Genomic DNA, 21,701 nt, shown 5'->3' on the forward strand with positions numbered 1-21,701 from the left:
CTTTCTAAAAATAGTATTTAAATATCTATAATAGCATGAAGACTGGGAAAATTATGAAATATTCCTTGTTTACTTGATGAAGATTAATTCACTTCTTACTGTATTCTAAACGTTTGGTTAACACCTTTTAAAATGAACTATATTTGAACACAATTAAACACTATGCAAACGTATATAAATCTTCTTGTCAAAACAAAAACAATACAATTCTTTAACAAATAAATTTGACTATTTCAGGTAGCTCTATATATAAACCTAACATTGTTAGGCTGGTACAAAATACTCTAGCATACAGATATCAGTATTCCTTGTTTCTTGCTATCCACACCAGTGGAATACTGTTTTTATTATGCCTGTTCCTGATAGCTAAAATTGTAACCAGGCTACACTGGCAGCAACAAATCAAATGTTTACAGGACAATGCGTAAATATTAGCGTATACTATTTACTCAAATAAATGGCCTCAATCTGATTTCAACTCTGAATGTATCATGTCTCAACACTAACTTCCAGTGGAAGCATTTTAAAAGTAGTTTATCAGTAAAAAGCTGGTATTGAATCACATATCAATCAGTACCTCTAAATGACTTCCAATAAAGGCTACCTTTGGAAAGCCAGCCAGTCTCTGCATCTTGAAGTTGATAAGAATAGGGTAATGGTATACTATGAGGTATTGCTCCGATGTAGTAAACACTAACATATCACTCAGTAAATAAAGTGTTGCAGAGAATGCCCTTCATCTATTTTTTCTCATTGTCCTATAAACAACTTGGTACAATTTTGCTAGACAAGAAAACTGACCACAATGTCACCATAACAGCTTGCCCATATAAAAATCGTAACAAGGAGTATACCATGTAACTTGTACACTACATCACATCAAAACATTACGGTAAGGCTTCTTTGGATCTATGGTAACAAAATGTTATTGAAATAAACTATCGTACACTGGTACATCGTCCTACACCATTACAAACTCTGGACCAGGCCATCTATTTATATATTCACAAAGGCTTGTGCAAGGCAATTGGTAATCTTTGTAAGATCAGGCCTGGGAGGATATTACAAACATTAATGATATATTGTAACTAAAAGTTTTGTCAAGTTACCATGGATGATTTCTCAAAGAATATTTACAATATTGGTAAGCATTGTAGCATTGTAACTAAAAGCACATGTTAAGTTTCCATGGTGGATTTTAATGGAGATATTTACATTGCAACTACTTGGGTTTAGACAACCCATTGCTAAATTATAATGTTCGAGTACACACAATAACTCTTACTACAATGAGTTACTAAAGAAACCCTGGATTAAAACTTTTGTGACATCCATCAAGTCATGCAGTAACTGAAATAGACATAGGAAAGTGTCACAACTGTATCATGCACTTGATTTGTAATCTGATACAATGGATATCATCAGTATGTTCTGAAAATTGTTGACACTTTGAAAGAAAAGAGTGTTCGCATTTATTAAAGGCAATTATGTTAAGCTATTTGAAATAAATGTCCATAGCTGAGGTTTTTGAAATCTACCCAGCAGCTGCATTTTGAAAGTTATAACAAAGTACATTGTTTACAAAACAAAATAATTATTTTGGTTTCCTTAAGGGCTGGGGTATGAACGTTTGGACAGTATTTATTTTGGGACATTTGAGCACATCAGACATATCGAATTGCATTCTGAATACTGAAGAATGTCATTCTGATATCAAATAATTTTGATTTTTGAAATTCGCAATTTAATACACATTTTATGGCAAATCATTAAAATTGATATTTTTGATATTTAACAGTACTTGAAGTAAACTTTATAAATCTGATGATTTATACTTAAAGTGTACGTGAGGTGGGATGAAAAGTCGAAGATCAATTGAAAATTTTGACCTTTCAGTATTGAGGATATGGATTTTTTCCCAAAAAGGCCTAAATTTTTTTTGGTTTTTTTTGGACAAAACATATCTTCAATATGACAGGTCAAAATTTTCAATTGACCGTCGGCTTTTCCTCCCTGCTACATACACTTTAAGAATATATCATTAGATTTATATAATTTACTTCAAGGACTGTTATATATCAAAAATTTGAAAAATATCAAATTTTTATAATTTGTCATAAAATTTGTATTATATTGTGATTTTTAAAAATGAAAATTATTTGATATCAGAAAGACATGCTTCAGATTCAGAATGCAATTCGACAGGTCTGAGGTGCTCTCATGTCCCACAAAAAAATACTGTCTAAACGCATAATAAACGCCCATTTTGGATCCCTTAATGAATCCCTGATTTAGCATTACTTTGATACCAACAAGCTGTATCAAACAAAACGGTATATTCAGGTTGCTTTGTACATGATGGTGTGGGTATGGTAAATTGACACTATATGTTGATAATATTTGCAATAATATCAGCATTAGCATTGTTCTCTTTTGTTTGATTTTGCAATACTCTGTGAAAGCACTTAATACAATGAACAACCCAACTCAAGTCAAGATTTATTTACAAAGTGATTTTGACTTTCATACTCTTTCATATTAAAGGTGTATCCAATTTTATAACCAGGCATACAAATAACAAATTTTTGTTGCTAGTATTCCATACAAACAAAAACTGTTACTTTCAATTGGGAAAGATATTAACTTTCAACATCTTAAATTTGACAAGAACACCAGTCACCTATATAATATATCATTTGGGCTCATGCCTCATTTCATAACAAATTTACACTGATAAGTACTCTCATATTCTTGTAAACTGCGGATAAATTAAGTACTTGGGATTGTCAATGTGAAATTATATCACTATTATTACTTGATGCAAGTACATTTTACTCATATTATCAGTACTGCTAAATGCAAGATTAGCAACTGCCATTATAAATGGTACCCATCTTAATTCACATGGAACGTGTACGGGGGAAACTAACAAAGTAATTATTGCTTTTCATGAGCTATTTAAATGTGCAACCTTTATGAACATGTACACACTTCTTATTAGCCATAAAAAATGAAGTCTAAACGAGACCTTCATTTGTTGCTACTACTTTCTGGCAAAGGTAACTTAATTTCAAAGTCCATCACAATCACATATAATAATTGTCTAATGATGTCCAATTATAGTATTGTTTCATAAACATATTGCTTTCAAACTTGTCGTTATCTCCAATTCAACATAAATAAAGCAGACAGCAAGTTCAGATATCAACAACGTTAGTTTCATAGTAACTATTACAAGTTTACAAGTGCTGATGGTCTGTCTAAATCTCACTGATATACATGAATAAACTGATTAAAACAACAAAACAAACTTGTCCCTTTGCAGATACAGTACAAAGATGGTAACTTAGGCACTGACCAATCATCAATCTGTATTCTAAAGTTCTTTCAACTTTCAATACAATTAAGACTGCATCATACCACTAGCAATTCCAGGTTTTGAAAAACAATTACCCAACAATCTATTGTTGGTAGCTATATTTGTAGCAATGTTTCAAGCAATTGGTTCCCAGACCTGTCACTGCTTAGCGATTGCAAACAAGTTAATTTGAGTTCGACAACTGCTGGCTATGATACCAGCAACTGCTATCAGTTTAATAACTGTTTACGTTAGAACCAAAAACACTGCTGGTTGAAGCAACAGTGTACACCATATATTTCCTGACAATGGCCACGAGAAATCCAGCTCACACCACCAGTATTTGTATAACCAATAAAATCTTATTTAAAACAATTTTTCATCTAAGTCTGGATAAGTATAAATCATTATCACTCATCTTATTTCAACAAAGATAAGGCAAAAAGTAGTTTGTCCACACCTAACCTACCATAATATTTTTTGTCCAAAAATGTTGATTTAAGAAAAAGAATCTTCTTGTGAGATTTTGTGTTACAGAACATACATCTGTAACATGTCGTGGTCTATGAGCATTCTGCATACATACATATGTATGAGCATTCTGCATACATACATATGTATGTACCATTGATATATGGTGCCTGCATGCTGTGGACAAACATACCATATCTTCTTGCCTAAGGGCACTTATGTTACTCTCTCCCTCACTACTCTTATTCACTTACCATTTTAGTTATCAACTTATGTACATACATGTGGCAAAAAATAACTTTTTTTAGTGGAAAACTCTTTTTCATGTTTAGATTTTGGCAATTTCTTTTTTATGGAAAACAAACAAGTGCTAAACTACGAAGTCATTCATAAAAAAACACAATTTCACTAATTCTATATGAAAATGAAGGTTTGTCGGACATCTTCACACCCATTTTGACCATTAATTTAAAGCTGAAAACTACGCATGTAACTTAACATGCCATGATATCCTGAGCCCAATTTGGAAGGACTTGCTACACTTCCTAAACTTCCTTATCGCACTAGATATATTATAGATCACCAGCTCCAATGTTACATAATGTTTCCTAATTTAACACAACATCAATAATCAAGCTTAAAGGATGGAAGGTGGCATCCAATACAGTTAAAATGTCATGCTATCAAGCTAAATGAGAGCGATGTCAATCAAATGAAAATTAAGATTCAATTTTATTTTGCTAAAAATCCCATCATTTTAGTGCTCTTCAGAACAAGAAAATACACAGCAGGTAGAATATTATTATTGTGCTGGCTATATCTCAAAATCCAATATTCCTGACAACCAACTCATTCAGCTTAATCATAGTGCAAATATGTTTGGCCAAAATTACTTGATTAAATGATCAATTGGATGATTTTTTTGCAAGCATATTTCCATATTTTGAAAATGTTCTGATTTAAAAATTTTGGAAAAAAAATAAGAACATTTTCAAAATATGTTTGCAAAAAATCATAAATCTTTGCAAATTTTGTAAGCTTTCGGTGAAATTTTAGGGTCATTGTAGCCTCCAGAAAATTATATCCGCCCGTAAAACAGTGCTTTTTTTCCTAAAGATGACTTTGATAAAAGCAACTGCATTTTATGACAAGCTGTAACCCAATATGTCCACTAGACTATGTTCACTTTCACCAAATTCTATAAGGGTGTCACTAAACCCTTCAGTACTGACAACAAAACACCTATCTTTATAAATTAATACAAAGAAAGATAATTCAACTTAAACTATGCATTACATATATTTTTCTGGTTTAAACAAATTTACAAAATATACAATCTCATTTCAAAAGCACCCATTTTGTGTGTATTTGTTACTTAAAACTAAAAGGAGATTAGTTTAACTAGTTATTATTTAAAAAGAAATCATACAACTTTAAAACAAAACAACAAACTCATTGGTTGTGAAACATCAACCTCGATAATGACAACTGTATCCAGCTTGATGCCAACAACAAAGCACAAGTTGAAGGTATATTTTCATCATTTGAAAAACAAAACTTATCATTACATTTGTATTTGTACAGCAAATAATATAGAACAGATTTGTGGTATCCAGTGTAAGCATAAAGCAGCTACTTTATTATTATAAATGATAAAATCTTCCACATCTTCTAGTCCTTCCCTATTTGAATGGTGTAAATGAGGGAGACTGTGCTACATATTAAATGCAACACTGGTTGGAAAGGAAAAACCACAGGCAAGCAAGCTAAAAAAAGATTTAGAAAAACAATAACTATTCTTGCACCATTTCGAAAAATGAATGTTGTTGCAACTTCACAAAATTAATTTGGCAACAAGAAGCACCAACAACCTGCCAACACTAAGTGCCTCTACACATTATCCAAAAGCATATAGCAATAGACTTTTTCAAATAGAAGACAGCTTTTTTATTTATATGATGACCATGCATATTGGGGCCATAACTTACACTAGCAGTTAATGAGTCTCACTGGCAAGCACTTATGTACACATGCATGGTTATCCGAATGTTTCCAATGTTGATTTGAAAAATCTATTGTAACTATATGATTTTGTCAGTTAGAGAAGTTACAAAAATGTTACAAATTGTGATTATCTGTAAAGAGAGCTTTGTAATAACAATTGGTGTCATAATGACCTGGACAGGGCTTTATTGATGAGGCAGCATGTCAGTCACACATCACAAATACAAATGTATTGACTATGCTATATGCATGTATCATTACCTCATACATAGGATCTTCATATCTAAAAGATACAGTTCACTATGCGCACATTGTCTTAATATTAACACACATTATTCGCCCTTTGCACGGATTCGCCACCTTACTACCAAAACGAGGTTCTCCCTTCACATGCATGCGCAAAAAGTGCATTTTTTCTCACGCTTTTCTAGCAAAGCGCCAGAAGTCTTTTGCAAAGTGTATACGGCAATTCAAGCACACGTTTGACAGGGTGTACACACGCACTTTGCGAGTAGAACATTGTTTTGAGACGACCGTGCAAAAGGTCAATACTCTAACACCAACTTAGTACAGAGTATATAGGAAAGCTCCCAGAACATCATTTGCAAAAGTCACTGTATGTGTCAAAATGTGCAAGAGGATTTTGCCCTGATCTAAAGTTGCATGGCTGCATGGTTTTCCTCACACCTATGAATGAAAGGCAGGCTATGTGTAACAGACTAAAGCCATTGCAGTGTGTGTTTTGTGTCTTGTAGGTTTTATTATATGTCTGTAGTATATAATATTAATGTGTTTATATTTCGATACATGTTTTTATATTTCGATATATAATAGCAATGTAAGGCAAATAAAAACAGGTTCACCTGATTGAAGGACACAGGTTGATGGTGGTTAATTCAATCCAAGAATAGTGTACATAATGTAATACTGTATAAGTGGTCATTTTCACAAGTTATTTTCACGAATTGGAGTGAGAGAGACATTTTTGTGATTGTTATTTTCGCGATTGCCTAGTCTTGCCCTATACTTGCAATACATTATACACATATTTGCGAGGTGTTTATTTCGTGGATGGCACTACATTTGTGACATCCGCGAAAATAAAACCCTCAGGAAAATAACCACTTATATACAGTATGTATACAGTATGTAATGCAATGATATAACTGAACATATACAAAGAATTTATAAGAATTTATAATAGTGTTTATGGTAATTTGTTTTTGGAATACATGTCCAATATATTTGACAAATTTACCAGCATTTGTTAAGTTGATGAAATGCAAAGTAATCTGTCATACAAAACTGGACTTGTAATTTTCTTGCTTGAATTATGATTAAAAAAAAGTAACATTCTCTAGGTAGGTAATCTAAGCAGACAGACGTATCTGCTAAAGACATATTATTTACAGTTTACAAAGGAAAACACAAAAATAAACCGCATAAAAATGGCGGTATCGTAACACTGTCATAGTAATGCACTTATTGGCCAGCGGTGGAATGTTCTCACTTAGTACCACTTGTTCATTTCCAACAGTTTAACCAATTATGTAACTGTTCTATGGCAAACAATCCTCCACGAATACCCATCTACAAAGTGGTTATTTGGCAGGCAGGCAGGGTGTGGTGGGGTTAACATTACTTTGGTCCACCTTGGCTACCAAACAGCTTATTCACTTCCTCATCATAGTGCTCTATATTCCTCTTCATGATATCCATACATGGACCCAGCAGCCTCTCAAAAGCATTTACATCTAGGACTGCAATAACAATGATACAAGAACAAACCAGAAGAGGTTATTACATAAAACACATACTGACTGCTATTATCAGGTTAACACAATGTTCATTAAAATGGCACTTGAAAGATGCTTCCAGGATCTCTGTGCAGCTATTCAAATCATTTCAAACCCCATCTTGTTATTTATTCACTGAACAAGTATACTGGGAACATTAAATGTTTAAATCAAAACATGGCAAGCAGCATACTTCAGCTTTTTTATCATATTAGCATCAGCATGTGCTGCAATCTGTGTTTATACTTTATAGGTTTCAAAACAACATTTGCAATCTCTCATGTTGAATGCCAGTCACTTGGCTAATGTTACAATTCAATCCTTGCATGCAGCCATCATTGAACCTTTCTGTAAATATTGCTGAAGTAGATGCTCAAAAGTCATAGATAAGACCTTGCATAAAATACAGAAAATTTTGACCCAGCATAAAAATAAGGTAGAAAGAAAGCACATCAGACATGATATAAAATGCAACTTTCTGGGAAGTTTATTTTCTGTGTTCAGACTGACTATTACATTGTATATGGTTTAATATTGCCAAGTAAGCTTAATTTCATAGCAGGAATGAGTTTATATATAGGCCTACTTCTCATGTAACTCCTCACAGAATTTGATACCGACAACATTTGTATAAGCTTTTTAAAAGAACATGCAACATTAAACCAATTGACCACTTCAAGGCATGTTTTTAACATCACAGTTAATAGTCACTATACACTCCGTTCAAGTAACTTGCAATCAATATCTTATAGTGCAATTGCCCTGGGTTTTAGTCAGACCAAGGAGTTCAATAATGTTACGGTGGAAGAAAGTTCACAGCGTAAAAATCTACTTGATGTATGCACATTTGGTTGGCAACATGATTGACAACCCTTGGGCTTTGCTTGTTGACAAGTCATATAACAAAATGAAACCCAACCAATTTTGTGTCTACCAAACCAATCTCGCGTGGGAAGTCCAGTCAAGCCTTCCTTTTGATCTTCAATTAGGTTTGACATATAAGATTTGCGCAAGAGAAATTTTTAATTTCCAAATTGAAAGTTGGTTGGTTTCCCAAGTGGATTTACAGTTACATCATGCTAGGGTAGGAGGAAAATTGAATTGTATTCATTAAAAGAAGTCATCATTTTCTACTCTGATTTTTGCACACCAAGCTTTCGCATGTCATAAGAGAACCAATCTAGTCATACCCTAAAAATATAGAGCCTGGTTTGAGAAGTCAAACATTTTCCCGCCCAACATTTATATTACCAAAAGGAAGGAGAGGAAATACATTACTTAGAAGACTATTTTGATTCCTTTTAAGATATGGGAAGTACTATGTGCATTCCATAATATCAGTATCTCCAGGTTTGTTCCTGGTTCAATAAATAATCTAGCTTTCAAGTAATAAATTTCAACCTATAGAGCAGCGCAGCCCATGTCCCTAATATGATGGGGTAATATCTGGGGCATTCTTTGGTAAGGTGCCTATTTGCAGTCCCGCGATCCCGCCACTTTCAGGGATCATAACTATTATAATAATCCGTAACAGGATTTTAAATTTTTTTTGGTTGTTGAATATTGACATTAATTTTATAGCATTAAACATCAAAATATTGAGAGAAGTTCTAATTTTCAAGAAAATTGCTTGCACATAAAGATTGAGTCAAACACTTTCTCTTCCTAGATCTGTAAAAAAAAAAAATAGAAAAAGCATTTTGAAAAGTCTATTTTCCAAACCTTCAAATAAGCACCTTACCGAAGAATGACCCATCTAACCTGTCAAACTTATTGTCATTGTAAAGTGGAATAAATTAGCTGTCCATTGATATGCAACATGATATGAACATATCACAAATAATATAATACAGATGCTTGAAAAAAATTCCAAACATTTTTTGAGGAGTTTATGTCACTTTTTACAAAATATCATGAAAAATATTGTCTAAAAGATGAGCCTATTCATTAGTGAATACATTAAGGGATCTAAAATGAGCGTTTATTGCGTTTCGACAGTATTTTTTGTGGCACATGAGAGCACCTCAGACCTATCGAATTGCATTCTGAATACGAAGCATGTCTTTCTGATATCAAATAATTTTCATTTTTTGAAAATCACAATATAATACAAATTTCATGACAAATTATAAAAATTTGATATTTTTCTAATTTTTGATATATAACAGTCCTCGAAGTAAATTATATAAATCTAATGATATATTCTTAAAGTGTATGTAGCAGGGAGGAAAAGCCGACGGTCAATTGAAAATTTTGACCTTTCATATTGAAGATATGGATTTTTTTCCCAAAAGACCTATTTTTTTGGGTGTTTTGGGAAAAAAAAAATCCATATCTTCAATACGAAAGGTCAAAATTTTCAATTGATCGTCGGCTTTTCAACCCACCTGCATACACTTTAAGTATAAATCATTAGATTTATAAAGTTTACTTCAAGTACTGTTAAATATCAAAAATATCAATTTTAATGATTTGCCATAAAATGTGTATTAAATTGCTAATTTCAAAAATTCAAAATTATTTGATATCAGAATGACATTCTTCAGTATTCAGAATGCAATCGATATGTCTGATGTGCTCTAATGTCCCAAAATAAATACTGTCCAAACGTTCATACCCCAGCCCTTAAGTTCAGTACTGTGTAATTACTTACAGGCACATCTGCATTCCCCTACAGTATACACAGAAGCTGCTCTTGGGTTATTGGTCAACAAAGCCAACTCTGAAAAACAAAGGGTTAACAATTATCAATTTCATCAAACCAACTTTTATATTTGTATAACTACGATATCTTGTTCAGTAAAATTATCATAGTTTTTAATTTATTCCCAACATATATAACTCCTTTGAATATAAAGTGAAAACCAGTTGAAAACTATAGACCTTGGAACTCACTGACCATCAACTCCACTTAAATTACCACAGGCAGACCAAGTAAGGAGAGTGATCAATGTGCCTTAAATTTTACATCATTCTGTATGAAGTAGTTAACAAGAAAATCTGCTGTTGACAAGTACCATCACAACTTGCAGTTCTTAATCATTTGACTATGTTTTGGGTTCTTTTACAAGTTTTTTTTTAAAATCTAACTCCTCCAGAACTTTTTCGCTTCATTATTGTAATATTGTCTTTTACAACAAAGCATTTACTGTCTAGTGCATGAAAATGACTGGCATGTAATAAAAATTGCAATAGTTATGATCCGCCACATATTTCCTATGGAGCTTTCAGTTATCCCAATAGGCTTAAAGAATTAGATCAATGTTGGAATGGCCTTAAACCAAAAATAAAATCTATAGACGTACATTGAATCCATCAGTGAAATGCTTTCAAATGAATGAAATTGAAAACCTCCACTCATTCACACATTTATAAATTCTTTTAGTTAATGAAATATCTTCCAAGATCTAAATTAATTTTTTGGCATGAAATATTACCTTAAAAACATTGCTACATCACCTTGAAAGTGCAAGCTGTCACCAGCTGCCTCTTATGGCACCAAATATGAGCCAGTTTTCAATTTCAGATTTCATGTGATCATAATTACAAATTGAAGCCTTTCCATACATGTACACTAGTTTTAACATCAAGTTAAATCGCTTGATTTCTAAAAAGGTTTTATATATGCAGCAAGTATGACCATAATGAATTTTTATAATTTGACAATATTATGGCAAGAATATATTTAACAAATTCCTGAAAGCGTCAGAAAGGTAATAGCTGAGAATAAATGCCTACAATATGAGTGCATCCCACAAATAACCTTTGTCCTTCGTAATTACTAAATCCTACCTCCAAAGTATTGTCCTCGTGATAGCCTTGCTACTTCCATCTCCTTTGTGGGATCATCCTGTTAATATTAACAAATATTGCAAAATTAATAGAAGTAAAACCACGTCTTCAAAAATGAGGTTATCAAACAAATCCATACCTGAATTATACAGAAGTACTTTGCGAGAGCCTGACATTTTACACATCTGACCTGTTTTTACTAACTTCTTGTTTAATTATTTATCATACAGAATGTATTTGACCTGTGTGTCAATTTTATTTCTTTGGGGTGTATACAAATAATTTGGACTAAACTATACCCTGTATCTCCCTGCCTTTTGCTCTCTGCATGAACTTGATTCAGCAGATGCCCGAGTGTTCAATAGGCTTGTTTGTCACTCACACCTAAGCGTCCGATTTGAATGCATCATGTGGTGCATTGTACATCATGTCAACATGTACAACATTGCTTGCAATATGATCTCCACCCCCTACAGTGCATTGTATTTCCTTACAACAAACTCAATAATCTGCGTAAGGAATGGAGCACTTTCGATAAAACGCAATGAAATGTAACTGCTTAAATTTTAACTTAAAAGTTGACAAAACGGGACACAAGACTCCATCCCTTTAAGCAGAAATAAGTCTAGTTTCTCACATCATTTATCTATCTAGAATATATAATGTTTGTCTTTAGGCAACAAAAACAAGATGGTCCTGCGTGACACATTATTGACAATTTAAGGGGCCCAGTGCTACTGTAGAAAAGCAATATCTAATAATGTGTGAATAAAATACATCAACAAAATGACAACTTGGTTTCCTTCACAGACTACCTATCTAGAAAATATGTTACATTGATATGAAAATGGCTAGAAATTTATAAATGAGAAAAAATAGAATGGTATGTATTCATATTGATGAACATGTCAGTCTTGGACTTCATTGGGTTGTAGTCTGATAGTATCTGACCTCTTTCAGTCCTGTCACTGAGTGACGCTGTAAATTATAAATCACTTTCACTTTATTTATTAAAGAAAAAAGTTCCACTTTGTAACTGTCAGATTACCCGCATTTTGGGTCCAGGACTAAATTTCATCTCCTTTCATGAATACTAACCACCCTGTGAATCCAACTTACCGCTTTCTGCACGTAAAACCAGTCATGCAAAAGTGTAGAAGTTGAAGATCAAAAAACAAGTAATCAGTTGAAAATTTCACAACAGCCAACAAGCAGTTCATAATGATAATAAAGCGTGCATCAAAGTGAAAAATAAGAACAGCAAAAAATGAACAGAATTCAACATTATGCATCTTAAAAGTTTACATTGAAGTGTGATAATGGCAGACAAGAAATGTTTGTAGTTTTTCAAAATGAACAGGGCTTTCCTTATACACCAAGCACAAAAAGAAACTTGTCAGTTATATTCATCCTTGCTGTTCAATAACTTGATAATTTTGGATTATTCTGAAATATACATTTTGTTAATTGGACTTAGCTTTCTCATTTGACACCCTGTTAAGTGAAAAGCGAACAAGAATTGACCAAGATATGCGCTCCAAAGCCTCAAACCCCAAAATCAAAAGTTGCATTTTCAACGATATTCAATGGGAACGCATCGTTGTATTGCACACAAGCACCACGGGCCAATCAATAAAGCACACAATGTAACAGGCACAATTGAATCGTTAAAATATGCAACTTTTCATTTTGGGGTTTGAGAGTTTGGAGGCGCATATCTTGGTCAATTCTTGCTCAATGTTCACGAACAGGGTGTCAAATGAGAAAGAAAAGTCCAATTAACAAAATGTATATTTCAGAATAATCCAAAATTATCATGTTATTGAACAGCAAGGATGAATATAACTGACGAGTTTCTTTTTGTGCCTGGTGTATATAGCTTGTTTGGCATATAATTGGCGACAAAAAAATGAGACTCATAATAATATAGTGTATTGATATAGAATGGCATGCATGCAGCTGGGCACAGCACTTATGCTGATTGTGCGTTGCATAATGCGTGGCTGGCGTGCTTATGAATTGTTGGGACTTTATTGACACATGCAGTAACAAAAAATGAATACTTGTCACCAATTATGAGCCAAACAAACTATACTATTTAGCGTTAATTAAGAGTGTCACAATAAATGATGATTTGAATGAAAACAGACAACTCTTAACATACTTTAACTTCTTATACAGCTTGATTTGTGATATAAAATCTTGGAAACCAATTTTAAAAGGAAACCAAAAGAATGAAAAACAAAATTACCTTATTCATTCCAAGTCATTTTGGGTGGGCGCTTATTTTTTACCTGGTATACCTTTTTCCCCGTAAGGGGCGTTTATTAGAAACAAATTTATGCACATTAAAAAAAGGTCCAGAGACGTTCTAATAGCTTTTCTGATGCAGAAAATGTATTGCAAGTTTACACAGGACTTGTAGTCCTCCAGCTATTTCACTGTATCAACGTGTATTTGTCACTTCAACATTAATGGTACCCTTTAGCAAATTGAGAATACCCTGGGTGGGCGCTTATTGGGGCATGGGCGCTTATTGGAATGAATAAGGTATATGAAAAAAGTTTTAAACAAGTTAGATGAAAATAAAAAATGAATAATGGTAGGTAAAGTGTGCTGAGGGTGGGTATATGCCTGTGCATAGTGCAGTATACACTTTATTTTTAGGTACTGCTGGTAACAGTTCCTACACAGCACTGATATACCATGCATGTACATATATCACTTGCATACATCACTAAACTGTGTTTGAAAGGATAACTGAAAATGATAACATTAATTTAACTTTACAAAGAAAAATTATATTTAAGATTCATCCTTGTTAATCAATTGTTTAAAATCAATATATCCAAGTAAATGTACACATATCATATAATTTGACCTAATTACAGGCTGCATCAATATGATTGTTACCAATTAGTTGTGATATTATCAAAAACACTGCTTCCTCCAAATGCAACAAAATGACCAAAATTTATAGTTTTTGACCTCTCATAACATGAATCAACAAATTGGGATCATGTCTTGATGAGGCAGTGTTGTACATATCACTGGAAACAGTTGGGTAACTATCATTTTGATACAGCCTGTATGAAATTTGTAAACACTTTAAGGAATGAAGTAAATCATTAACCCACTGTGAGCAAGTGTGTCTGTAATCATCTCTGCTTCCCTCCCTAGAGGTTGGAATTTTGTCTCAGCTTTTACTAGCACAGGTTTAGGTAGTTAGCCACGGTGATATGCTGAGATTATATTGATTAGGTAAACTTGTTCCGCATTTATGGGATAACTAGTAACATTATCTGGGTTAATAAAATAAAAACCCAGTGTCTCCAAGAATATGCAAATAATGTGCTATAGGTATGGGGAAACCCAAGAATAATATAACTTGCACATTTTTATTGATGTCTGCTCAAGAATGATGGGTATTCAAGAAGATACCATATGCACCTATGCCCATACAAGAGAATTGATAATTTAAATATAATCAATTAGCTTTCACTCTTTCATTTCTTTTCTTCTAACCTCCTATTTCACCGGATATTACATCCTATCACTATTTCAGTGTAATCAAAGCATGCCCCTCATTTCCACATTCTTTTTCCCGATTCCATTTCACACTAAAAAAATATGCACACAAGACACATTACATGATCGCCATTCTTATATACTGTAAAACACTTAAATTTTGTGAGGTATATAATTTCATGAATGTTGCGAGGACTTGAAATTCGCAAAATTAAATCCCCGTGAATTTTAAAACTAACAGTAAATCTTCTGGCTTCGCGAAATAAAGTACCCGCAAAATTTAAGTGTTTTACAGTAGTGTTTATTTACAATCACTTACTCACAGTCTCACATACATTAACTCTTTCTTGTGAAACCTTTGCCTTTCCCACAATGTGTATCTATATATTAGAATTTAAAGGCAGGTATCATTTGCTTCATAAGACTTTGGTTGTTTTATGTTAAAGAAATACACAAATTTTGTGAAATTTAAAATTTCCAACCTTGCAGGAATTTGACAAAATCCACCCAGTCGATCAATACTGGAAGAGTCACACCCATTATTTTCTTAAATAGAACCTTATTTCTGTGCTGTTTGCAAGCACTTGCGAGGAATGCTGCTGAAACATGCTCCATGGCACATGGCTGCATGTATCCTGCATGCCATTTCTTTGACGGGAATTCTTAGGGTCAAAATGAAATTGTGTATACCTTTAATAACCTTCCCTGTAGACCTTATGACTACCCTACTCAACCAATATTGACTTATATATGCGACATGATATTTCAATACACCTACGTTCACTTATTAATTCATTAAATAAGCACTGTATCTTATTTTCACCCTATAGATTCTTAGTTTATGTGTGTGATGGGGGAAATGTGCAAACAGTATTCCACACAGGTATAGGTAGGGTTTGTATTGTGGCCCTATTTGGAACAGAAATCAATCTATTCAACTAAGAAATCAATTGGTTTGGAAAGCCAGTAGGCATTAGGGAGATAACTGTGTGACCTGGTGATAGGAAACCACACACACACACCTGTTTCTAGTTCTCATCTTTGCTAGTGCCCTAATAGACTCAAATTACTTGCTTTATCAATGAATCTTTTATACTTTAAAACACTCTCTCTCTCCTCTCTCACAATACATGCTCTTTCTCTCTCTCCTCCTCATAGTAACAGATCAATGAACAGTTTAATTTCACAAACATTCCATGCTATTTGCTAAATTGAATTAAAAGACATTTAAGTTCATGCAATTTGCAAAGACATTTGCTTTAGTTTATTAAATCATAATGAAATCTGTTGCTGTTAATTATCTTGACTCTGTAGCAGACAGTTTCAATTTCCACACATTTCTCAGCTCTGTTAAATCCGTGAAATTTTGCAGAGGCCAACGGAAGTTGCAACAATGTTTCACTGCATTCTTGTTTATCACAAGCATACTTCATGTCTATCATATAAGACACACCATCGCAAACTGTATCTCTACTCGATAATTTGCTCCTGGCCATCTATAAACCAATATTCTACTCTACTACACAACCCTAAGGACAAGTTACCTCTTCTAGAAACGGACAAGGTCGTATCTTTGACGCCTTGCAATCATAGATTTCAAACATAATTCATTATTTGTTAAGCATAATAATATAGCATATTGTCACTAGACTGAATTTAGTGCCAGCAAAATTTGTCATTGTCCAAAATACTCTTATGGGTCATTTTCCAGCTGTTTGAAGGACATACGGTACAATTTCTCTATTTCAGTGCCGGTTGGCAAGTCCTAATTATGGTTGGTCAGCCTGAGTGCTGGTCACTACCAACGAGTGTAGTGACAACCCTGAATAAGTATGATCAATTCAGATCCTAGTTAAGATATTGCTGGGTTTGCATCCTTTCAATTCAGTTCCATGGTGTATTGTTTAATTTTACTGCTTGTTACTTGCCCTATCAGGTTACTAGAAAGATTCATTTTCAGTAATAATGATAGATAATTTATTCTACATTTCAATTAAATGAATGGAAGGCTTTGGGAATAAAAAAAACCTTTTCAAATAAACAAATGAATAAAATAATAATCAAACATAGTAAACGAAAAACAAAATAGTAAAAACTACTGCAACTTCCTATCCGAAAAAGATCTCACACACAAAAAGTATAATCACTCCTGATCTGGACCAAGCAAATCCATTTTGTTTTGACTGAATATCATTATAACCTCACTTTTTAACCTCTCTTTCAGCATATTTCAATCTGTCAACACAATTATGGCAAGTCACAGTACTGTTTATAGGATGTAAGCCTGATACAGTGTCTCTGGAATGACAAACTGAGGACTTGTTAAAGCATAAAATAATTTTGCCTATTAACAATTTATTGACAATGATTGTTCTAAGCAATGTCTGTGTTCTCCTTTCTACACACGATCCCTACTTGCCCTAACTAATTCATGAGGTAGGTGAGAAGTAGTTGAACTAAATCTCATTCATGCAGGAATAGCTCACAACAACCGATGAATTATCCATGTCAGAGAGACGGCTAGTAGGATGAGGACAAGACCCAGCACATCCAGGAGAAGCAGAACAACTTCCTCAAGATGGATAGAACACGCTACACCTCCTAACTACACATATATGCATGCAAAACAAACAAACACACACACACATAAACACACCATGCAAAAAATGAAACACCCAAGCATGCACACAGACACACATGTAATAGGATGGAATATTGAAAAAATTAAGTAAGTGACAGAAACTGAAAGGGCATTTTGAGTAAGGCTGGCATTGCCTAGGATAAGATAATCATGCATGGTATGAAATTACATTGATTACCGCATTTCCACTTTGCATACTTCAACTCAAACAGTATCAAGTTTCAAGAGGTTTACTTTAATTAATTTAGCTCTGGCAAAACTAGGGTGAATCTCAAAAGGAGCTAGCTATCAAAGGCAGACCAGCCAGAAAGATCCTGTGAAAAACAGTGCGAGCAGGGAGGAGACATGACACAATATAGCAATTGACTATTGAGCAATGCCATTCATTTATGTAACTGAAGACCAAATTTTGAAACGCTATTTGAAAAGCAATATTTAGTTAGTAATGATATTCTGCTAGGTAGATAGATTGAACCCATATATAATTCTATAGAGGACACATGTCTTTTCAACACAAGTAATAGTGGAGAGGAGGTAATCATATTACTCATTCTTTAGTTCACAATATAGATGAGCTTTGGGTATTATGATTTGAACTTGCTGTATGATGAACTGATGAAGCTCATAAATAACTAATCAAATGTTAATTAACTTGAAGCAGAACTGTGCTAGTAAAAGACATTAGTATGAAAAAATGAAGAGGAAAACATGAATGGAATGACCTACCTTGTTTGTCATTGCAATTCTAACTGTGCCTTCTTCTATGAAATAACAGCCATCTGCTTCAGCACCCTGAAAAGAAGGACGCACAAAAAGAGACATCTTAGTTTCAAATACTTATATTCATGACATAATGACTCCTGATCATTGTACTGACCACTAAAAATTTAACACTGTTCTCTTTCAGCACAAAATGTGTGCAGTTCCATTGGGAACACCTGCATGAACTGGTGTTAACTCCACCTATTCTACTTTGTACTTTAATAATTGCTTTCTTTAAAAATTCATCCATTTCATGAGGATAACATTACTGTAATGGAAACAGCTTTTCTACTCCATTTCCTCAGAAAATAATAATTATGGAAGCATTCTCCCTTTTTTTGTAAATATGTTATTATAGTTGAAGCATTGAGATGTTTAACAATGGTGAGTTGATATACGATATTGTATGCCATCAGGCACAACTGCTCAATTCATGAATCCTCCCTCGCTAAACCACATGTTCACTGACAAATATGGTACACACTTGCTCAAGGCATCACTTGCAAATACAAACATGGACACAGAAATATGACAAAATGAACAAATGTTATCATATGACTTTTACGGCTAGTTTGCTCTCTTTTCCATTTACAGGCAGCTCTACTGTTATACAGGGTGTTAGTGTATTACATAGTATACTAAAAAAATACACCAGACATGATTGTGTTCGATTTCTTACAAATAAAGCAATCTTGTCTATGCTGGCTAAAAACTAGTTTAGTCCTGTGTCTGAAGAAAATAATATATATAATAGTGCATACATGATACAACTAGATCACACTGTGTGTTGGCTTTTATCACATATGTTAATATGTATGCGTCCATATCAAAAGCGATGCACTTATCGGCTGCTACATGTTCCTTTTTAAATAATAGCTAGGAATAAATACCAGACTCATCTCAAGTGGAAACCACTTCAAATCATCCCCAAGTCACATGGTTTAGGAATGCAAAGAACATTCCTTAAACTTGTGACTTTGGGGATGATTTGAAGTGACTTCCATATGAGATGAGTCTGGTATTTATTCCTAGCTATTGTGTGAAATGAGACACATGTAGCAGCCGACAAGTGCATCGTTTTGATATGGACGTACACATATTGTAAAACGTTGATGCAAAAGGTGTGCTGAAGATTATGATTATGACTACAAGGAACTTATGAATGTCACCTTTATCAATATTTAAAACAAATATGTGAGTATTTACATAATACATACCCAGGGACATATGGATAGCCAGAGGACCAAAATTTGGTTCCAGCTACATTTTAATGATTAAACCCTATTGTACAATAAATTTACCCAAAATTGAAGACTGTTCAACTCCAATAAATTACTTCTGATAAACATTTCTGATTAGTAGGTAGGCAACATCAACCTTCACCTCAATTTAGTATACACAACAACACAAATCCTGCAACGAATATAACACATGTATTTCTCTTACATCCCCGATCCCCTTGAATACAAATCAATTAAAGCATGCAACAAAACCTCAGAATATTTTGATTTAAAAAATGCACATATCCGAGTATGAATCAAGCTTAAAAAGGTTGTAACTTTATTCTACAGTGGTAGTAAGGACTTTAGAAGGAAACACGCATATAGCGGAACATGTTTGCAAATGCAAGTGATTAATGATAGAGAAGACAGCCCATAGCATAGGTCGCATCTATTGACACAGGCAGCCCTAGCCCTGAATATACTACAGCAATCAAGGTCTTCTTATACAAATCTTGATTTATATTGACTACGATAATATGCTCAAGCAGTCAATCCATTGCCATTGATTTGAAAATAATTTTATTATGCATGAAAACACTGTGATTCTTGCCAAGCAAGAATGACATGACCATGATAAGAAAACAATATCAAGATACTATTTTTTATAATTGTATAAAAATCGGACCTATTGAATTTTCATCACATGTAAATAGAGGCTTGTACACCTGAAATTGATTAAGCTTGAGGATAGTTTAAAGTGTCAAAGATTTAATATAGTCTTTGGTTTTTAAATTATCAATGAGCCTGCTTCTTTTTGTTCTCTAGTTCAAAGAAGTATTTTGGATAATTCTAGGCTATTGCACCAAACTGCCAAATCTTCATTTTTCTTTAATTCAATGTTTGTTTCCCTTCCATGTCTTTCCATATGCTTTGGCTAATGTATTTTCAAATGCCTGATTTTATTATTGTTTCAAGATTTCATAATGATTAATTATTTTACTTAATGTAGCTTTTTGCTATTTTATGTATTCTTAACTGCATTCATGTGCATGATGAGTAGTTCTAAGACATTCACTCATCCTGAATTACTTGCTTTTGTCACATGTAAGAAATGTAAAGTGTATAAATGTACTGTTATTTTGTTACTCGTATATTTTGCAAGTATTTCAAATAAATACAATCATATTTTCAAGTGGAATGACTATGCAAGAGCTGGATCAGGAGGGGTCTGACCAAACCAATAACATGTCAAAAATTTGATTTTTTTTTTTTGCATTTTAGGAATATACTAAAATTCATCTTTGTAAAGTTGACAGTTACCTCTGGCATAGCAGATGCCATGTTACTGCCTCATCTCCACACAGATTTCTTACATTATTAAATACATTTCTTTATTCATCTATTTTTGGGGCATACCTTTTCTTAATATATATTATGAAGCATATGGTGATTAATCTTTGCTGCACTTATACAACACTTTATCCAAGTGTTGTGGAAGTGCAGAAAGACCTGAAATTGCCCTTTAAAATGCGCACCCACATCATGATAGTTGTACCCAGATATGAAGGAAACAATCTTGGTATTAAATGACAGCTGCATTCCCTCTTCAAAATATTATCAAATTTGAAATTATTGCATTATGTCAATCTGTTTTACAGTGCAAAAGCGATCCAAGATTTTTTTTAAATTTTTTAATATTTTGTTGAATTAAACCATCAATGACATTATTTTAAAAATATGGCCATACACAAAAACCAAATGAAGATGCACATTAATTGCGTGTGCAATGCCATCTGTCAGCTGATGAATACAGCTAGTATCATATTTAAATGGCAGAACACTCTCAAACATTTTATTTGTCTTGATGAGCTATTGGAGCTCCAAAGTCCACTTCATTTTGAAAATTGATACTACCACATACTCTTCACGTTAACATTTACACAGATAGGTAGATGAAGGTAGAGATGTGGTGAGAGAGGAAGAGATAAAGTGTTGAAGAGAGAGGGGCATGCATTATTGCACTCATTAAGAGCCTTTTAGGACTCGCATTCAAAAATAAAGCAATAAAATAACATCAATTTTTGTACACTTTTGACTTAAGTCCATTTTTCCCATACTATGCACTG

The 21,701-nt window shown here is 33.4% G+C and overlaps 1 protein-coding gene across 1 annotated transcript in view; it reads right to left on the reverse strand.

Annotated features, from left to right (window-relative positions):
• Positions 1–4,588: 4,588 nt before the first annotated feature.
• Positions 4,589–21,701, reverse strand: part of LOC140148954 (cAMP-dependent protein kinase type II regulatory subunit-like) — an 87,414-nt gene continuing 70,301 nt past the window's right edge. Inside the window, exons 11-14 of the mRNA XM_072171064.1 lie at positions 18,317–18,382; positions 11,422–11,479; positions 10,283–10,351; positions 4,589–7,593 (exon numbers count right to left, since the gene is read on the reverse strand). Coding sequence (XP_072027165.1) covers positions 7,472–7,593; positions 10,283–10,351; positions 11,422–11,479; positions 18,317–18,382 — 315 coding nt within the window. The 3' untranslated portion in view covers positions 4,589–7,471. The remainder of the gene's footprint in view (positions 7,594–10,282; positions 10,352–11,421; positions 11,480–18,316; positions 18,383–21,701) is intronic.

Source organism: Amphiura filiformis, chromosome 3, assembly GCF_039555335.1.
Source record: "Amphiura filiformis chromosome 3, Afil_fr2py, whole genome shotgun sequence".
Lineage (NCBI taxonomy): Eukaryota > Metazoa > Echinodermata > Ophiuroidea > Amphilepidida > Amphiuridae > Amphiura > Amphiura filiformis.